Source organism: Ptychodera flava, chromosome 7 (genome assembly GCF_041260155.1).
Source record: "Ptychodera flava strain L36383 chromosome 7, AS_Pfla_20210202, whole genome shotgun sequence".
NCBI lineage: Eukaryota > Metazoa > Hemichordata > Enteropneusta > Ptychoderidae > Ptychodera > Ptychodera flava.
In genome coordinates, this window is record NC_091934.1 from 43535195 (window position 1) to 43554655 (window position 19461).

The window sequence follows — 19461 nt, forward strand, 5'->3', positions numbered from 1 at the left end:
ATTTAGAAAATAAAGGTACCTGAATTCACACTATCATTTTCTCTGTTTTCCTTTATTCTCTTTATAACACACCTCTATAATCAAAAACTGTAGAATCACAATATTTTACCAAGGTGTGATATATAATGTCAAAACGAAAATCATGGTCTTTTCACATTATTCTTTGATTTTGAAAAGATCAACTTTTAGTGAAACTGTCATTCTCGCTGAGTCTTTTACTTAAAGTTGAAGTCGAAATCATCACATTTCAGAGAGTTAAGGAGTGATGTTACCCTGAACCACTGCTTTGAGTTTGGACTTTGCTCACATTTTCAACACAGGGCTCACTTTAATGAGGGCAGTCGGATTATCACCGTAAAGTGTACAGCCATCAAATTCTGTGAAAATAAAATGAGCAAAGAGAAACAAGGAAGAAATTCTGTGACTTTCCGGTTTGGTTGACAGATATGCTATGAAGATTTAGTATCCAGCCAGACATTTGTAGATAGCAGTTTTTGGGGCAGGGGTGATATGTGCGGCGATTTCTTTCCATATGGAAGACCCTGTAAGTTCAACCTTTTCACATTGCCGTTAACATCACCTACAGCTTCAAATTTAGCAAAGACAGACACCTAAGGGATCGGCACTCCATACTTGCAATGCACCTACATAGTGCACTTTGTACTGTTGCTTTTGTATGCAATATCTATCTGCCATACTTATCACGCCTTTACTTCTGATAACGATTGTCCCGTAGCGTTATGACCCTAAGGTCGTACTGCTAGGATAAAGGTCGTAGTTCAGATGTCTTTTGTATTTCTCTACAAGTTTTTATACCTCTCATTCTGATATTTCCTATATTTTAAATCCATCCTACCAGTGAATATCATGTTTCCTGAAAATTTGCGAAACTAAAATTGGGTAAGTCACATGACTTAATTGGGCCATGACCTCTTATCCGATTCGACCTCGTCAGGTGGGACCTACGCCATAGCATAGACTACCCAGTAGGTCGACGTGAACTATCCAAACGGAGTTACAAGCTGATCAAGTCCCCTCCTTGTACCGGAGCTTTCTTGAAAGGAACAAAGTGTTGACATATAACTATCGATACGAAATTTTCGAGTCACGGTAGCGTTATTCCACCTGTGTTCTCAAAATGACTGGTTTTATTACCGGGTACAAAACTTCACTGAAGGTAGGTACAGTATGAATTATTGTGCAAGTCACAAGATAATAACATATCAGGACAGTGCAATATAATCGTAAATATCTTCCTTGACATAAATGTTCCAATTAGCGTCATAGTGATAATTTTAGTCCTACTAGCATGTATTGTATGACTTAAATAGCAAGGATTTGTGAAAAGTACAGGGTTTGGTACCTATACTTGGATAACCCTTGAAAGACAGATTAGATATTAAATCATTCTATACACACGTATTGATACCCTCCGTCAACAACATTTTGATTTGAAATCCAGCAAGTGCGCTTGTTTGTATGTATAAAAACACTTGTAAAGAATACATAATTGAAATTCTGTGACTATAGAGGAGCTGATTATTATTAGTTTATCTCTGAGCAAATTGACTAACTTATAACTTTCAAAGTAGAACAATAGACCAAAATCACATAAGTAGTCAATGTCAACTACTACGAATACTAGAATCAGCGATTGAGAGCTGCCCCTTTAGGTTATATGTTGGTATACAAGCATGCATGGGACTGTTTCTGTGTGAAGATTTGGCTTACATATTGGCATAACTTTGATACGGCTCATATTTGACTTTGAACTTCATGTTAGTATAAACAAAGGGTGTGTGATTGTTTAACAGCCCAAATGTTTTATCAGAGAGTATGTGCTGATATTGCGACGATCGAACTGAACTGCAGATCCTGGCATTGGACTGTATGAATAAAGCATTTTAATCAGAGATAGTGCTATGATACCGTGTTTTGTCACGGTACATATATCACGTTATTGACAGAACTTAATATGCAGGCACTCTCCACTATACACATTGCCCCTCTGACTTTCAAGGGTATCATGTAGCATGTCTCCTTCAAATTCTTTCCCGATTTTTTCAGTCTAAACCATTGTTAAAGGTATCGTTCCGCTATGGAGGGTCTATCGTGAATTCTCAGTGAAATCTAAGAACAATGACTCCATGCCCTCGACCCTTACCCCTTTCTTTGTAGTTGAACCTAAGGTGTCAGAGCTATTTATAGACCTCCCACCACAAGGTAGTTTATAAGCATGGGCTCTACGCAAGGCATAACAACATGCGTTGGTTTATAGTTTTGGGTCATTGTATGTTGCATTTTCGTGTAATACGTATATATTTGTAATAGTTATAGTTTGATGATATTTTCTGGGCGATATCTTTACTTCACAAAGTGCCTTGGCGCTATGATCAGGCAAGTGCTTTTTTTCTTATGTCTCTTGTTAATATAATAATAGGTCTCATACATCATGGTGTGCATGGTCATGCAAATATTAGCATCGGACGACAATTTACCTGGAGAAATTTGCCACACGGGCGCTGAAAACAAGTACCGACAGAGCTTGGTGTTTGTTGACGGTGTAAAAAGATGCTGCGATTCCTGTCAAAAAGGTGAGAAACAAAATTTACAGTTCTTTAGACTTTTATATGGATGTTAGTTTTATATCGCCCGGTTCCGCCTGTACCTGCGCACCAGGGATACCTAACCACTAAATTTGGCTATTCAAGAAGTGCATATCAGTATCGTGTTAAAAGACTGACAATAAAACCAAACTCTTTTTCTGCATTTCAATTATTTTACATGATATTGAACTTGATCGATGTCAAATACACATTTAATCACATGAGTTGAATTGGTTAGAGTGGCGGGGCAATTACTATATACTGAACATTATAACCCATCGCTCACTAAGATTGGGAGACTGAAGAATGTTTAACGTAATTCAACAGAATACCTTAACCTAAATATCTAACTCCTGTGCTCAATGTAACTTGTACTTTCAAAACCTGTATAAAAGGACGTTCTGGTTAGCTTCCCGGTGTCACGCTGTGGATACTGGTGTTTGTGTGCAAATTGGATAAAACTATTCAAACACTGAATAACAATGTCACAAGACAAAAAAGGACAGAAAAAATATCAATTCGAAAGAAGGTTGTGACAAGGATGAAATATTTATCAAACTTTACTGCACAGCTGACCTTCATTTGAACACTGTAATCAATAATACTGTGACATTGCACATTAGAAATCCTAATGAAACGAGATGCGTTTACAAAATGTCAAAATTGAAGTGTACACAACCGAAAAGAAAGATCTGCTTTGTATAGAATTATCTTAAACTTGACCTTAAACTTGAACCTTGTAGGAGATACATGAAGGAAGTGTGTGATATTGACAAACCACACACAACGACGTGTTTTGAATGTCACTATGGAACGTACACAGACCTTCCAAATCTGAGAGAAAGTTGTATGCCACATGTTCGCTGTGACTACACCAAACACATGGTGGTGAAAATTCCAGGTTCCAGAATCAGAGATTACGTATGCGAATGTGAACCTGGGTACTATGAATTAAATAGTGGACTTTGCAAGCCATGGACTAAATGTCCGAAGGGAAGTGGTGTTGTAAAACCAGGTAACTTTCAGTTTTGTCCATGAAAGCAAGTAAGAAATACACACTTATTTTGAATATGTTGCACTATTAGAACAGAATTTGTTACTTTGAATTGCCAAGCGTTTGAATCCTGATAATTGAAAGTTCTGACATAGAAGGCACAAATTACACGATTAGTAAATTCAAACATTTGTAGCCTTCTGGGTACTTGAAAAATTGAAATCCTAAATCCACATGCTTGCAATGCAAAACCAGAAAAAATATCAAATCTTAGAAGTTCAACGAGAAGGAGAAATGCGCATCTTGATGTCCCAATCACCCAGTCCCACGATCATGGTCTATTCCTAAATTGGGATGGACACTTTTTAAGCAATTTCAAAGACAACAAACATAGTTTGAGGGCGTGTGTACATATCCAAATTACATGCTATTTCGCCAGAAGACATATTCTTACCTACCAATGCTTTATCACAACACAACCATTCAGTTTTCAGTGCAACATTACATCTGATCTTACCCTAGACCACTTTTGTTGTGAACACATTTTATATTCATATTTTGTCAGGAGACTCACAACATGACTTAGAATGCCGAGTGTGCCCGAATGGGACATTTGCAAACGAATTTGACCGGATAGCAGAGTGCTTGCCGCATCGAAAGTAGGTAGTTTTGGGATATTGTTACTAATTTTTGCTTGGAAAAGAATGTCCAGACGGAGGAAGATATCTAATAGATTGCAAACTTCATTTTATCCTGAGATAAAACTTCAGTAGGATACTACCACTCAATTCTCTTTAAAAACTTAAAACTTCATGACACACAAAGAACACTCATAGACACCATTGTTCTGATCGGACACTGCCTCCGCATTTTTGCTTTTCCTACCACAGAGAAAATAGAATTCTAACATTAACTAAAATATTACAGAGGAACGATATCTTGAAAGTCAAATAAAACTTTCGCTGTACTGCTGACCTGTGTTTGCAGTTTTCGGATATCCCCTGGCTCACTGACTCAACTTTGTAGCTGTAAAAATGATATATTTGCTGCCATAATTCCAAAATACAAGTGGGGCAATTTGTGCTTTAATACTGCTCGGTGTCATTCTTGTGGAGATATATTCATGTGTAAATTATATAATATGACCAATGTTCGTCATATTATCCAAATGAATAAAGGAAAAGTAGTACTTCCACACATGGATTGTGCCTAAGTTTTAAAAAATACTCGACAACCGAATGAGATATTAGGAACGATATGATTTTTCACTGACACGTGTCATATTGTATGCTTCACTGTTAAATAGCTGTGAAAGTGAAGGCTTGGTAACAGTAAAGAATGGAACGAACTCGGAAGACGCGGTATGCGAAGCGCCATCGACGACAACAGTTTCTGCAGGTATAGTCATGGCAACATGATTGTCGATCGACATTATTTTACCAACACTCCAGTCCTAAATCCCTGCTTCTCTTATTACTTTGTGTTGACACTGACTATTTACTTGTTGTCAGTCTTTTAACGCCTTAAAGTTGAATCCAGTTAATCTATCTGTTAAGAGTTAAAGTTGATGAAAACCTCTTAATATTTCTTTTAATCGACAAGATAAAAATTTGAAAATATAAAAGACAACATGGCGGGAAACACCTCTTATTTAATTGAGGAATGGCTTATGATTCAAATACGTTGGCCTATTCATGAGTGACAATCAATATTTCAATACAGTTTTGTTGTCATTATGTAGCCAGTACTTTTCTACGCTGCTGCTGGTCTGGACTCATTTTCAACCTTCTGCAGCGAATGAAGTTTTCCGTGTCTTATGTTTGTGATAAACCAAAAAGGAATGTTTCCCACAAGTTAACTCAGGATGAAACAGCTATTTTTGAATTTCGAAAATTCGTTAATTTTGGTTAATAGTTTCACTTTGACGTTAACCCCTACTTTTTATTCCTGGTTACAAAGACAGTTGTTTAAAGTTTTCTTAAGGAATTTTTGAGGAAAAGTTTTTATTTCTGTTTCAGAACACTCAGTACCTTATTGTCTATTGTTGTTTTATTTCTTTTTCTCAAGGGATTTATTCTTTAACTCTGGTACCATCTTATCAGATCGACGTATATATCTAGGAGTTATAGTCTCTGTCATATTATTTTGCCTGGTTATTTGTGGCTTTGTCATCGGAAGATGTATTTGTCAACGATATCGCTCAAGTCAAGGTATCTAATAAAAATGTCTTTGTCAGTATTCTAGAAACATCGTTTCATAACACAAATGGTTTCAGTCGTGTTTAAGTTATCATGAGATATGTAAGTTTTAGTTCATTGCATTAGATAAGCAAACAAAAGAAGTTCATAATGCAAAGTTTATTTTGATTGTAATTGAGCTCTAAACTGATGTGACTGCCATCACTTAAAATTTTGAATTTCATTTGACAAACAATTATATTCGTATTTAAAAACAGTGACACTAAAGTGTGTTTTCATTGTGTACACAGGAAACAGACCTGCTTGTGTGCCGGCGATAGAGGGCGACGGTATGTCAGATACGGATACCCTGCCACCTGGTGCTGAAGCCGCTAAGTAAGGAGAAATTTCTTGATCCGCCAAATCAAATTCGGTTTACACCTGCTGAGTGAAACAAGTAATCATTTAGTCTACAATCTGACCGTGTGTTTAGACTCTGCGAACCTAAAGCTGCAATATTTATAGCACGCTCTTGATATTTTGCCGTGGTGACATAGGGACACCACTTGCAACAAACTAGTCGTAAGTTAAATAATCGTAACTGACCTTAGGAAAACTGACAGAGTAACGACCCACGCTAAATAATAATACAATTTATGATTGATTGCATGTGGAATCCATCCTTGCCTCTCAATGTCATCAGGGTGGCAGTGCTTTAATGTGCAATATTTTGCAATGTTTGCTCAAAGTCCATAAATTAGGGACTGGACATAAATTACAGGGGGGAGGGGTGGGCCGGTGTTTTTCGAAAAACAGCTGCGTCAAAAATAGTGACCCTTCAAAAGTTCATGCACAAAAATTAGTGACCGCCCCCCTTATCCGTGCATGAAAATAAGTGACCCTCCCCTGTTACTCAATACCCCCAAACAAACCCGCAGTGTGTTCAAGACCCCCTTCTGACTTGCTATACTTTTTAAATCGCCATCCCGAAGGGAAGGCTAAATGTGGCCGATATAACGCGTTGTCCAAAAACTATCAAATCATATGTGTGATAATTCATGTAAATGTACTTCGCTTGAAGTGGCAGGTAAAAAGTGCATGCCTGTACAAAAAATGTAATTTTAAATTTCATCGATATAATGTTTATTCACTATACATGGTAGTCGACTATTAGAAAACTATGGACGTGTATTTTCCAGTATAAAACGAGCAATATCTGTTCATCTATAGATGTTTAATAACTGATATAGGTATACTTGATTAGCATGGGTTGTTTACAAGTTCACATGTGAAAAGATATTTGATTTTGGAATTTCACTCAAAATGTTGATCCACTATACATAGGAGTCTACGACAAAACTCTAAAAAAAATTTTTTAGAATTAAAAATATGCAATATTTGTGCATATATGGACCCTGAATAATTGACATAATTATGCTTGATTAGAAGATCTGTGTACAATAACTTTGTTTTTGGAATTTCGCATAAAATGTTGATCCATTATACATTGCAGTCTATGACGAAACTATGAATAATTTTTTTAAAATACAAAACTTGGTATTAAGGGCGAATGGTTCATCAGCCAGACTGTGCCCACGAATAATACAATTTTGGGACCAATCCTGACGGGTGTAGCATGCTAGCAGGGTACGCTTACCCATTCCGGACACCTGGTACCACCACTAATTATCAGTGGTTCAGGATGGTCCTACTCAAATTTGTATATCACTATTGTCCCATGGACATGGTAATATATTACCTTGAATGGAAACGATTATTGGACCAGTTTTATGTCATATTGGCAAATCTGTGTATTTAAGTATGCTTGATTATTGATATTTATGGTCTTGATTAGACTAGAGTGGTTACAAGTCCATGTGTGTGCAAGAAATTTGATTTTTGAATTTCACCGAAATGTTGATTCACTACACATGACAGTCTGTGATGAAATCCTATGAATATTTTTTTTAAACACAAAAATAGGAAAATCTGTGCATTTATGTACACTCAATTATTGGTACTTATGTTCATGATTAGACTAGAGTGGTTTCAAGTCAATGGTTGTGCAAGAAATTTGATTTTGGTATATCACTTAAATGTCGATTCACTATACGTGGCAGTCTATTGTGAAACTATTAATAATTTTTTTCCAATACGAAACTAGGTAAATCAGTGCATTAATGTACACTTGATTATTGGTATTAATGTTCATGATTAGACTAGAATGCTTTCAAGTCAATGGTTGGGCAAGAACTTTGATTTGGGAATTTCACACCAAATGTTGATTCATTATACATGGCAGTCTATGATGAAACCCTATGAATAATTTTTTTCCAATACAAAAATAGGAAAATCTGTGCATTTATGTACACTCAATTATTGGTATCAATGTTCATGATAAGAGTAGAGTGGTTTCAAGTCAATGGTTGTGCAAGAAATTTGATTTTGGAATTTCACCGAAATGTTGATTCATTATACATGGCAGTCTATGATGAAACCCTATTAACAATTTTTTTCCAATACAAAAATAGGAAAATATGTGCATTTATGTACACTCGATTATTGGTATTAATGTTCATGATTAGAGTAGAGTGGTTTCAAGTCAATGGTTGTGCAAGAAATTTGATTTTGGAATTTCACCGAAATGTCCATTCACTATACATGGCAGTCTATGATGAAACTATGAATAATTTTTTTCCAATACAAAACTAGGTAAATCTGTGCATTTATGTACACTTGATTATTGGTATTAATGTTCATGATTAGAGTAGAGTGGTTTCAAGTCAATGAGTATGCAAGAAATTTGATTTTGGAATTTCACTGAAATGTTGATTCACAATACATGACAGTCTACGATGAAACTATGAATACTTTTTTCCAATACAAAACTAGGTAAACCTTTGCATTTATGTACACCTAATTATTAGTATTAATGTTCATGATTAGAGTAGAGTGGTTTCAAGTCAATGGGTATGCAAGAAATTTGATTTTGGAATTTCACTGAAATGTTGATTCACAATACATGACAGTCTACGATGAAACTATGAATACTTTTTTCCAATACAAAACTAGGTAAACCTTTGCATTTATGTACACCTAATTATTAGTATTAATATTCATGATTAGACTAGAGTGGTTTCAAGTCAATGGTTGTGCAAGAAATTTGATTTTGGAATTTCACCAAAATGTTGATTCACTATACATTGTAGGCTATAAGGAAACTACAAATAACTCATAGGTTATCTGATCCTAAATTGTTATTCAAAAGTTGTTCGACCTGAAGCTTCCAGTTGTTACTGATGACACTATGCACTATTCTGAATAGTTTGTATTCTGTCAATGTCCTCAAAAAATAAAAAATGTACATACAGCGACATGAACGTTTGACACCGACCTACACCCAATGTATTGTCAATGGGAGAATGATATCAAATAAGTGATCTCCCAAATTTTTATTGAAAGAGTCATTATAGGGGACAGTTATGCACAATAGAGGAGTTGAATAAGTAGAAATCATGACAACTTAAATCAATGTGGCTGCTTGGATCATCAATACATTGTTTATTATACCTGAAATTTGCGCCCGAAGGGCGCGCCGAAAATGGAAATGGCAGAAATTGAAAGTGCCAGGAGGTATTTTTTCTTTTTTCAGTATTCCATATTCTTCAATATGTGCACATGCAATTTCAGCTTTGATGCATGAAAAAAGGTGACCCTCCCCCATAGGCTTGCACAAAATTTTATGACCCTTCAAAAATGCTTGCGCGAAAAATGGCGACCCACCCAAAAAAAACACCGGCCCACCCCCACACCCCCCCCTGTAATTTATGTCCAGTCCCTTAATCAAGAGCACTATTCGTAATTGTGGGTTTACACAGCCTGGAATGCATAACCAAAATTTGGCTCAGTCAAAACAACATGTCAATAAGCGAAATCACTGTGATTTCCTACTTGAGAAGATAAATCTGCAGCATGATTCAATTTAGCTTTCATTACCATCGAATTGATCCTCTTATTTTTTTAAGCAAAGAATATTGTTCTCCCCTTGCAGTTTTCTTGCCCTCAGCTTTCCAATAACAATTTTACATTGATTTTTCTTTTTCAGTGAAATAGTAAACAATAAACCTGACAAAGTGTTATATTACTGTTGGAAATCTGACAGAAATTTATTCGTCCTGCTGAGAAAAGTTTTTTTGCAACCATTTGTATGCACTTCGTCGAATTTGCGCTCTCGTTTGTGCAAACGCATTTTCCTGGTTTGCGTATGCGCCCATCATTGTCTCAAGCATCAGTGTCGGCATGCTCCGCTAGAATACTGTGTATGTTCATCATGACAGCATTGACATTGAAGTTCAGAAAAGTTCTCTTCTTCAACTGTGAATCAGCAAACATACTTGTTCTTCATCAGTGCCCACACTTGATTTGATGAAAGACAAGTGATTCATTCGAAACATGTCTGTTCACAGTGGAAGAAGAGAACTTTACTGTACTTCAATGCTGCACTTTGCTGCATAAGCATAAAATAAACACCTATTGTCTATGAATGAATATATTACGGTAGAAATAGAACTGAGTGTTTAAAACAAAAAAATTCTAAAAGCTAAGCATAACTCTAACAAAACAATACTCAAACGGCTCAGCGAAACAGCGAATTGGTTTGAAGGGAAAGTTTTAAGATAGAAACCCATGACATCTTTTCCATCCCTTTCTAGTTTTCAATCGCTTGAGAACGGAACTGGACCATCTGGTGCAAGACGTTTCTCCGCTGGAACATCGTAACCAATAATACATCTGATAACACAATGGTGAAATTTCCTGTTGGAACGTCAGATTCTGATTACAGAGGTCATCGCCATCCGCGGAGTCAACCCTCTACTGTAGAATCTGAGTCAACTTCCACACCAAATAACATCAAGACGAAGCATGAACCACAAACACTAGGTAACTCTAGATCTTTCATTTGACCTAGTATATAGTCTGTACCTGTTATAGCGTGATATCTAGAGGTTTGTGTGCCTTCCTTTTGCATTGCTTTTGCTGACTGCAATGGGTAATAAACATGATTTCTAGTATACGGTAAATGAAAAGATCTTCAAGATAAAAGATAGGCATTTTGAACGAAGTACATTTTTGACAAGTAACAAGTGTATTTTAATAACGAGACACGGTACTTTGGCAAAGTCTGATATTACATAATCTTGTTTATTTAACGTAAATTTTATAATGGTTTGGTTGACTAATAAATTTGCAAAATAAGTAAATAAATAAATAAATGTGTCAAGACGAAACACGATTCATCGAATTATTACAATCACCCGTACTGCATTGGTTGAGGGACTGTGTTTGAACCATATCGGCGGTGTTTACATGCACAGTGATAACATTTTCGGAAATTTAACTGGTCAACCTTTGACGTTAGGGTTACTGTAAAATAAATCGTCTCGGCAAAACTAACGCGAATACAATCAGAACGAAACTACATTAAAAAATTCGTGACATGATAAGGATATTATTTTGTCCTTCAGCTAACAACTTTTAATGACAGTTATTAGCGAAAATGTTATTTAGCTGTTTTCATGTAATGTGTGCTGTTCATGACACTTTAGCTATAGTCAGTTTCGTAAGTTTTATTAATGTTTTCCGCGTAATTTTAACAGGAGACCGTTCAGTTTTTGGAATATCGGAATCGGGCAGTCATATCAGCACGACGACACAAAATGTTTACGGTGAGACATTTCGCAACATTGTGTACATAGTATCTTCTAGGAAACCTCTCTTCGGTGCTGTAACATTCGTCTTGAGTCAAAAATCCTTATAGTTGACCAGAAGCACACTTTCAATTTCCGAGCTATCTTCAAGTCAATATACATGATGGGGCAATAGTTGCTTTATGGTAGCCGCTTTTGGCTCATGGCTGCCTCTGGGCCTAGTCCGAGATCGGACTCTGATGACCAAAATATTTTGTACCCGTTTGTTTCTTTCTTTTGACTCTTATATTATGTAAACGAACATTCAGATAACAATATTGAAAGCAGCGTTATATCCCTTTGAAACTGTCTAATTGATTATCCTTTACTATGTTTATCTACTGTAACGTGAAGGACGCATTCTGAGGTGCGGAGACGATGGTATGCCGACGTCGTCTGTGTCAGACATTCCAACAAAGGACAGACAAGTCCACAGACAAGCCGAACAAGACTCAAAGCAGAAAGAAGATCACAACGGTATGTGCAACTTTATTTCAGGAGTAATTTCCAAATAATATAATTATTTATAGCTACAGGTAAACATTGGAAGACGCTCGTGTACTGTTTCATTGTTTTATTGGTCAAAATATTGAGTCAGTTGTAGGCTTAAGTCATTGCTTGCTCATTACTGAAGAATATTCTGGCTTTTTTATTTTTTTCTAATCGGGGAAACAGTGAAATATGTTTGCAATTGACAAGTTAAATTCCGAAAAACATGTTATCAGAAGTCGACTACTTGATGCCATGTCCTTTTTGTCAAACGCGAACCATGTCGTTTTGAGAGTGTTACTTCTTTTTTTGAGAAATTTAACATCGAGGTAGCTATCCAGCGTTTTTGTTAAAGTTTTAGTTTTTTATTAAAATCTGGTCTTTCCTAGGATATACATGTGAAACTGAATAACACAACCATGGAAACACGATCGATGGTACACACTTTGTGAGGATAAGTCACTCAAACAAAATCAAATGAAAACTTGCTTTCTGCATAGAAAATTCAGAATTTTCCAGTAGGGAGAAATAAGAGTAACACTCTCTGGGCCATACAATCCCGAGTCTCATCGAAGCTTAAGCTGTGCCACTTTTGTTTAGCCAGTGATGCAACGTATTTCTGGCCAGTGATGCAACATATTTCGCACAGGAGGGGTTGATTGGGAGTCAGACAATGAAGCTACCACAATAGATAGAAGCAACGATGTGTGTTCCCGCCCTGGGGTAAGCGGTTACCAACAGTCGCAGTCCTTCTGACCCTGTGGTTTTCATCGTGTTGATAGTACTTGTAATCCAGCGATAATTCAAAATATAACAATAAATAGTATTTTATTGTCGTCGAGCGTTGAATGAAATAAAATGAATGGATACATAATTTTAAACTTCTCCGTGCGTTTCCAGTTTTGCGAACCTAAACAGACCTGGAACGATCGGTGTGAGTGCTCATAGATGGCGGTGTTCATTTCACATCTGATTTTATTTTTTACAGGGGGCTTGGATCACAGAATCGTCGATTCTGAAGATGAACCCCTGCTTTAATATCTGCCCGATACACTTCATTTACCTTCAATAATGTTCATATGCTTCATCGGTACATGAGATCTACCAGCAAGGAAATTTATTGTCATCTACGCCACACTGGCTACATCAGGAAATACCTCACTAGGGAAACCTGTCAAAAGATAGTACAAACAGTGTTATTTCTAACTAATACTATTGCAATTCATTACTGTATGGACTTCCCGATCCAGTATTTATCTCCTTCAGGGTGCTCAAATACGGCAGCTAGAATTGTTTTACAGTACAAAAAAGACCAGACTATGTACATCCAGCCCTCCAGCACCACACTGATTACCGGTCGACAAACCTGGATGTATGTTTGGCTCCGAATCGAACAAGATGTGCGCATTTCACTGTAGCCTGGCAACTTACGGAGGAAGGTCTTTCTCTTTTGTGGCTCCACGACTTTGGAATTCCTCACCATGTGACATTCGATACATCCACTGTGAACAGCTTCAAGCATAACTTAAAGAATCCTTTGTTCGCCAAGGCATAATGTACACTGATGACTTACCTGCGCCTCTGAGAATAACATCGCTTATTTTTTTTGGGCGCACAAAAAAAAATTTTTGATCGATTGATTGATTTAAGACTATAGTCATAAGACAGATGAATACAAAACCTGAGTAAAATATGTAATCTTATGTGCTTTTTGACCCCCATGTGCCAAAGGCAGATATCATCACTATATCAGTCTGTGTGTATGTCAGTCTATCTGTCTGCATAATTGTTTGTCTGTATGTCAGTAGACCAAATTTGTGGAGCCCGTAACCCAAAACTTATTACAACAAATGTAACTAGCTTAGGTATGTGGAATGTTTGGGTATTTTCTAGAAATAACTGGAATCTCAAAGATGTGGTTTTCACAGTTTAAGTTCTTTTCATCCTTGTGTCAAAATGATGATGATGTTTGGATATTTGTTATTTAAGTCCAATTTTGTTATTTTTGTCACAACATTTCAAAACTGGTGTAATAACTTTCAAAGCTTTTTGATAGGTTTCTAAGGATGATTACTTTTTATCATGAAATCGCGCATTTTCCTGTAACATGTAACATTTTGCAAAACAGTTGCAATTTAAGTGATACATACTACATGCTATTCCATTTTCGGAACTTAGCACCGATCCATTGCTGCGTTCGTAGCGTAAGAATTAAAAATCTTATTTTGTAAACATAATTTTACTTCCGTCCAAATTTGAGAGGAGTACTTCACATGATAAGGTACAAAGTTATCATGAAATTGCATTTCAGTACCCTTCCTTCAGGAAAAAAACATGCAATCAAAGTAAGACTTTCATGGTCCCATGTTAAAAATCGTATATAGTTTAATGTACTCTAAATGATTATAACTCACAAGTCACACTCGCCTGTTGCTGTCTGACTCATGTACACATTTTGTAATGTTTTCTGTGGATACTACTCATATCATAAATCATAATTGTACACACATCTCCTTTTGATTTTTATGCTTTTTATATTTTATTACATTCTTCTTTGGTTTCGAGAGAATTATTACGTTTAAACTGTGAAAATGAATTCTGAGTATCTATTTTTTTTACATTTACATTTGATAATTTTCCACTTTTCCTGTTTTCGTACTCTGAAGCTCTTGCACTGGTTATAATTTTTAAGTTTGTAAGTTGACCGATGTCCCTTTATCCCCGTCTTTGTAATATATTATGATAGATCTATATTATGATAGATTTGAAGAAATTGAGGACAATACAAGAGCAATGGAGAAAGTATTTGAATAGAAAATAATCTTTGTGTTGTAACGGGCTTTCTTTTCAAAGTGTTTTACAGAATTTCAGAATTATGTTCACACAGGTGTTGACGATGCGAAAGAGGGCTTTTTCCATTAGACTTGCAGATCTTTGTTTTACACCTAACTTGTCTCAGGAAAAGGTTATCAGGTAGTTCCGAGTTAAAAGCGGGATTGCAATACATTACTTTGAAACGATTTTATTTATTAGCATTACCATTACGATGAAATTTTAAAAATAAAATAATTTTTAATAGTTTCTCTTGTATCTCTCCCATTTAATTTCATACACAACCTATTTGGAATTGGCAGCCCAGGCCAGAGGTTTTCTTTGCGATAAATGAGTTACCTATATGAGTCTGCGCAGTAGTTAGCTTCTGCCGGAGTTAGTTTCTGTGATTCCTGGAGAAACTCCGCTGTATAGCGTTCACCTACTAATTGCGTTCACCCCACTCACGCGCGCGTTTCACATGAAAATAATAGCAGACAAATCATCGCATTCACCCCACTCAAACATTCCCGAATCACAGACTTGAACCAAGTCTTGACAATCATTAAAATTCCATTAGCTGTATCTTCTGGCGATTTTTCCGTTAGTTTTGATTGAAATGATCACTGGCTCATGTTGAATAGCCTGTCAAATAACAGAGAATGGCATATTATTCGGAAACATTACGTGCCCTACAACTAAATAACATGTGATTTTACAACGAAAATTTCAATTTTTGTCCGGACAGAAATACAAACTCTGCAACGTAGGCATTCTTCTGCACCTGCGCGACCATTTACAGCAATTTCAAAATAAATATTCATTACTTATGCCCGGTACTTACGTCGTAGTCCATTGTCCGAGCACGTTGCGTAGCCAGATGTCTGGGCAGGCGGTAGAAGTTGCAACTGTCTGGCAATCCACGACGCAATGTTACGGTGGCCCAAAACTACCTGTTCTCCGCATTCAAAGTCTGCGTCGCATTCAATTGTTTTTCTCTCACATATGTCTCTGCATTCAAAGTCTGCGTCGCATTCAATTGTTTTTCTCTCACATATGTCTCCGCATTCAAAGTCTGCGTCGCATTCAATTGTTTTTCTCTCACATAAGCTTATGTCTCCGCATTCAAAGTCTGCGTCGCAATCAAATGTTTTTCTCTCACATATGTCTCCGCATTCAAAGTCTGCGTCGCAATCAAATGTTTTTCTCTCACATATGTCTCCGCATTCAAAGTCTGCGTCGCAATCAAATGTTTTTCTCTCACATGTCTCCGCATTCAAAGTCTGCGTCGCAATCAAATGTTTTTCTCTCACATATGTCTCCGCATTCAAAGTCTGCGTCGCAATCAAATGTTTTTCTCTCACATATGTCTCCGCATTCAAAGTCTGCGTCGCAATCAAATGTTTTTCTCTCACATATGTCTCCGCATTCCAAGTCTGCGTCGCAATCAAATGTTTTTCTCTCACATATGTCTCCGCATTCCAAGTCTGCGTCGCATTCAATTGTTTTTCTCTCACATATGTCTCCGAGGTATGCCTCAGTGTACGTTATTCCGCGAAGCATAATTTCTATCGAACAGCGCTCTCAGACGGTCGCTATTGACAATGACGAACATTGTATCAAGTTATTTTCAATAGATTATCGATCGAAAATTTGTTTGGACGCCGCTTGTGCCGGGCGCTCGTGTGTTGAGGTCACGTCATAAACATTTCCACAATAACCCATATATTGACTTATACACTTAAATATCAACATTGAAGGTATCCGTTGGTTTCCTGTACTGAAATTAAATCGACGACAATTTTTTTAGTTTTGGTGATACTTTTACGTACGTTTCGGCACATTTTGGCGCACCTCGGCGTAGTTTGGCGCCATTGTGAACGGGGGACTACAAGCGAGTGAGCGAGACAACAATGTGTCAATTTCGGACAAAAGCATATCGATCGATAACGTTCACTGCACGATTACAGTGGAGATCGACTCTACGCCCGTTCGCCTCTGTTCTGTGTTATTCTTGCAGTTTACTGGGATTTTCATAGTTAATATTCGCCAAAATTTGGTATAAATTACAACAACCTGACTGGTATTTGGTCTGTATAATTTAAGAGACGCTAACCGATTAAAATGGGTCAATATTAGACCCTGATTCTGCATATGCAAACGCTGTAAGATCGCCATTTTATTGAGGGCAAGAGCAAAATTCAGCGATCGGAAAAATAAAATGCAACTAAAACAAGTTTCGTCGAGAAATTCAAAAAACTAAAACGACAGCAATTTTGTATATATATCAAGGAAACACCGTGCCACTTTTCACTATAATTGGTTCAGAATTGAGAAATTTGAACGAGCGATAGTTGTACGGTCTGTTCAGTACATTAAACGCAATTGTTTTCTATGGGAAATCGAGCAGAGTAGACACATCGTAAAATGAAAAATACATCTGAAAAAAACCGTTGGTTTAACTTTTTCATTTCGCTGTTATTTTTATAATATTTGGTATGACACATATCATGAAGGGTAACTAAAACTCTAGTGTTTTATTTTTTTTAGTTTCCCTCTTTTTTTATGAAATGACGAGTTGAAGATCGTTTTGCTGTTGACTGTGTTTTTACTTGATTTTGCATATGTCTCTTATCGCTTACGTATTTTTGGAATTCCCTTGTGAAATTCTTCCCAAAATATTATGATTGTAAGGGCAGCATATACGGGAAATAGGACCTGTTGCTCTTTCATTAATATTTAGATGTGCAGCAAGGAAATACGGCGAAATTTTCAACATGACGCGGGAGGTGAAATTGACTCTCCGAACGCGCACTCCACGTATGTGTGGCAAAAATTCGGGACGCATACGTGGAGTGCGCGTTCGGAGAGTCGATTTCACCTCCCGCGTCATGTTGAAAATTTCGCCGTATTTCCTTGCTGCACATCTAAATATTAATGAAAGAGCAACAGGTCCTATTTCCCGTATATGCTGCCCTTACAATTATAATATTTTGGGAAGAATTTCACAAGTTAGGGAATTCCAAAAATACGTAAGCGATAAGAGACATATGCAAAATCAAGTAAAAACACAGTCAACAGCAAAACGATCTTCAACTCGTCATTTCATAAAAAAAGAGGGAAACTAAAAAAAATAAAACCATAGAGTTTTAGTTACCCTTCATGATATGTGTCATACCAAATATTATAAAAATAACAGCGAAATGAAAAAGTTAAACCAACGGTTTTTTTCAGATGTATTTTTCATTTTACGATGTGTCTACTCTGCTCGATTTCCCATAGAAAACAATTGCGTTTAATGTACTGAACAGACCGTACAACTATCGCTCGTTCAAATTTCTCAATTCTGAACCAATTATAGTGAAAAGTGGCACGGTGTTTCCTTGATATATATACAAAATTGCTGTCGTTTTAGTTTTTTGAATTTCTCGACGAAACTTGTTTTAGTTGCATTTTATTTTTCCGATCGCTGAACTTTTGCTCTTGCCCTCAATAAAATGGCGATCTTACAGCGTTTGCATATGCAGAATCAGGGTCTAATATTGACCCATTTTAATCGGTTAGCGTCTCTTAAATTATACAGACCAAATACCAGTCAGGTTGTTGTAATTTATACCAAATTTTGGCGAATATTAACTATGAAAATCCCAGTAAACTGCAAGAATAACACAGAACAGAGGCGAACGGGCGTAGAGTCGATCTCCACTGTAATCGTGCAGTGAACGTTATCGATCGATATGCTTTTGTCCGAAATTGACACATTGTTGTCTCGCTCACTCGCTTGTAGTCCCCCGTTCACAATGGCGCCAAACTACGCGGAGGTGCGCCAAAATGTGCCGAAACGTACGTAAAAGTATCACCAAAACTAAAAAAATTGTCGTCGATTTAATTTCAGTACAGGAAACCAACGGATTCCTTCAATGTTGATATTTAAGTGTATAAGTCAATATATGGGTTATTGTGGAAATGTTTATGACGTGACCTCAACACACGAGCGCCGGCACAAGCGGCGTCCAAACAAATTTTCGATCGATAATCTATTGAAAATAACTTGATACAATGTTCGTCATTGTCAATAGCGACCGTCTGAGAGCGCTGTTCGATAGAAATTATGCTTCGCGGAATAACGTACACTGAGGCATACCTCGGAGACATATGTGAGAGAAAAACAATTGAATGCGACGCAGACTTGGAATGCGGAGACATATGTGAGAGAAAAACATTTGATTGCGACGCAGACTTTGAATGCGGAGACATATGTGAGAGAAAAACATTTGATTGCGACGCAGACTTTGAATGCGGAGACATGTGTGAGAGAAAAACATTTGATTGCGACGCAGACTTTGAATGCGGAGACATATGTGAGAGAAAAACATTTGATTGCGACGCAGACTTTGAATGCGGAGACATATGTGAGAGAAAAACATTTGATTGCGACGCAGACTTTGAATGCGGAGACATATGTGAGAGAAAAACATTTGATTGCGACGCAGACTTTGAATGCGGAGACATAAGTGAGAGAAAAACATTTGATTGCGACGCAGACTTTGAATGCGGAGACATAAGCTTATGTGAGAGAAAACAATTGAATGCGACGCAGACTTTGAATGCGGAGACATATGTGAGAGAAAAACAAT

General features: G+C 36.9%; 1 protein-coding gene across 4 annotated transcripts; it reads left to right on the forward strand.

Annotated features, from left to right (window-relative positions):
• Positions 1-930: 930 nt before the first annotated feature.
• Positions 931-15040, forward strand: LOC139137625 (tumor necrosis factor receptor superfamily member 11B-like). Of its 4 annotated transcripts, none has more exons than XM_070705818.1 (11): positions 940-1177; positions 2441-2594; positions 3350-3621; positions 4166-4259; positions 4907-4998; positions 5668-5810; positions 6089-6173; positions 10490-10718; positions 11435-11503; positions 11879-12001; positions 13002-15040. In XM_070705818.1, exons 2-6 carry the CDS (start codon positions 2572-2574, stop codon positions 5718-5720), a joined length of 534 nt encoding a protein of 177 aa, XP_070561919.1. In that variant the 5' UTR covers positions 940-1177; positions 2441-2571; the 3' UTR covers positions 5721-5810; positions 6089-6173; positions 10490-10718; positions 11435-11503; positions 11879-12001; positions 13002-15040. The 4 variants fall into 4 exon arrangements, with proteins under 4 accessions (XP_070561921.1, XP_070561919.1, XP_070561922.1 ...); XM_070705819.1 differs by lacking the exon at positions 940-1177 and adding an exon at positions 2224-2290; XM_070705820.1 differs by lacking the exon at positions 11435-11503 and having other exon boundaries at positions 931-1177.
• The last annotated feature ends 4421 nt before the right edge of the window (positions 15041-19461 follow it).

Bases quoted from the DNA above. Each gene is read 5' to 3' on its own strand.
- LOC139137625 (XM_070705820.1), top strand. From the start codon at position 2,572: ATGCTGCGATTCCTGTCAAAAAG. The intron at 2,595-3,349 runs GTGAGAAACAAA...TGAACCTTGTAG, and splicing joins CTGCGATTCCTGTCAAAAAG to GAGATACATGAAGGAAGTGT. The intron at 4,260-4,906 runs GTAGGTAGTTTT...ACTGTTAAATAG, and splicing joins GAGTGCTTGCCGCATCGAAA to CTGTGAAAGTGAAGGCTTGG.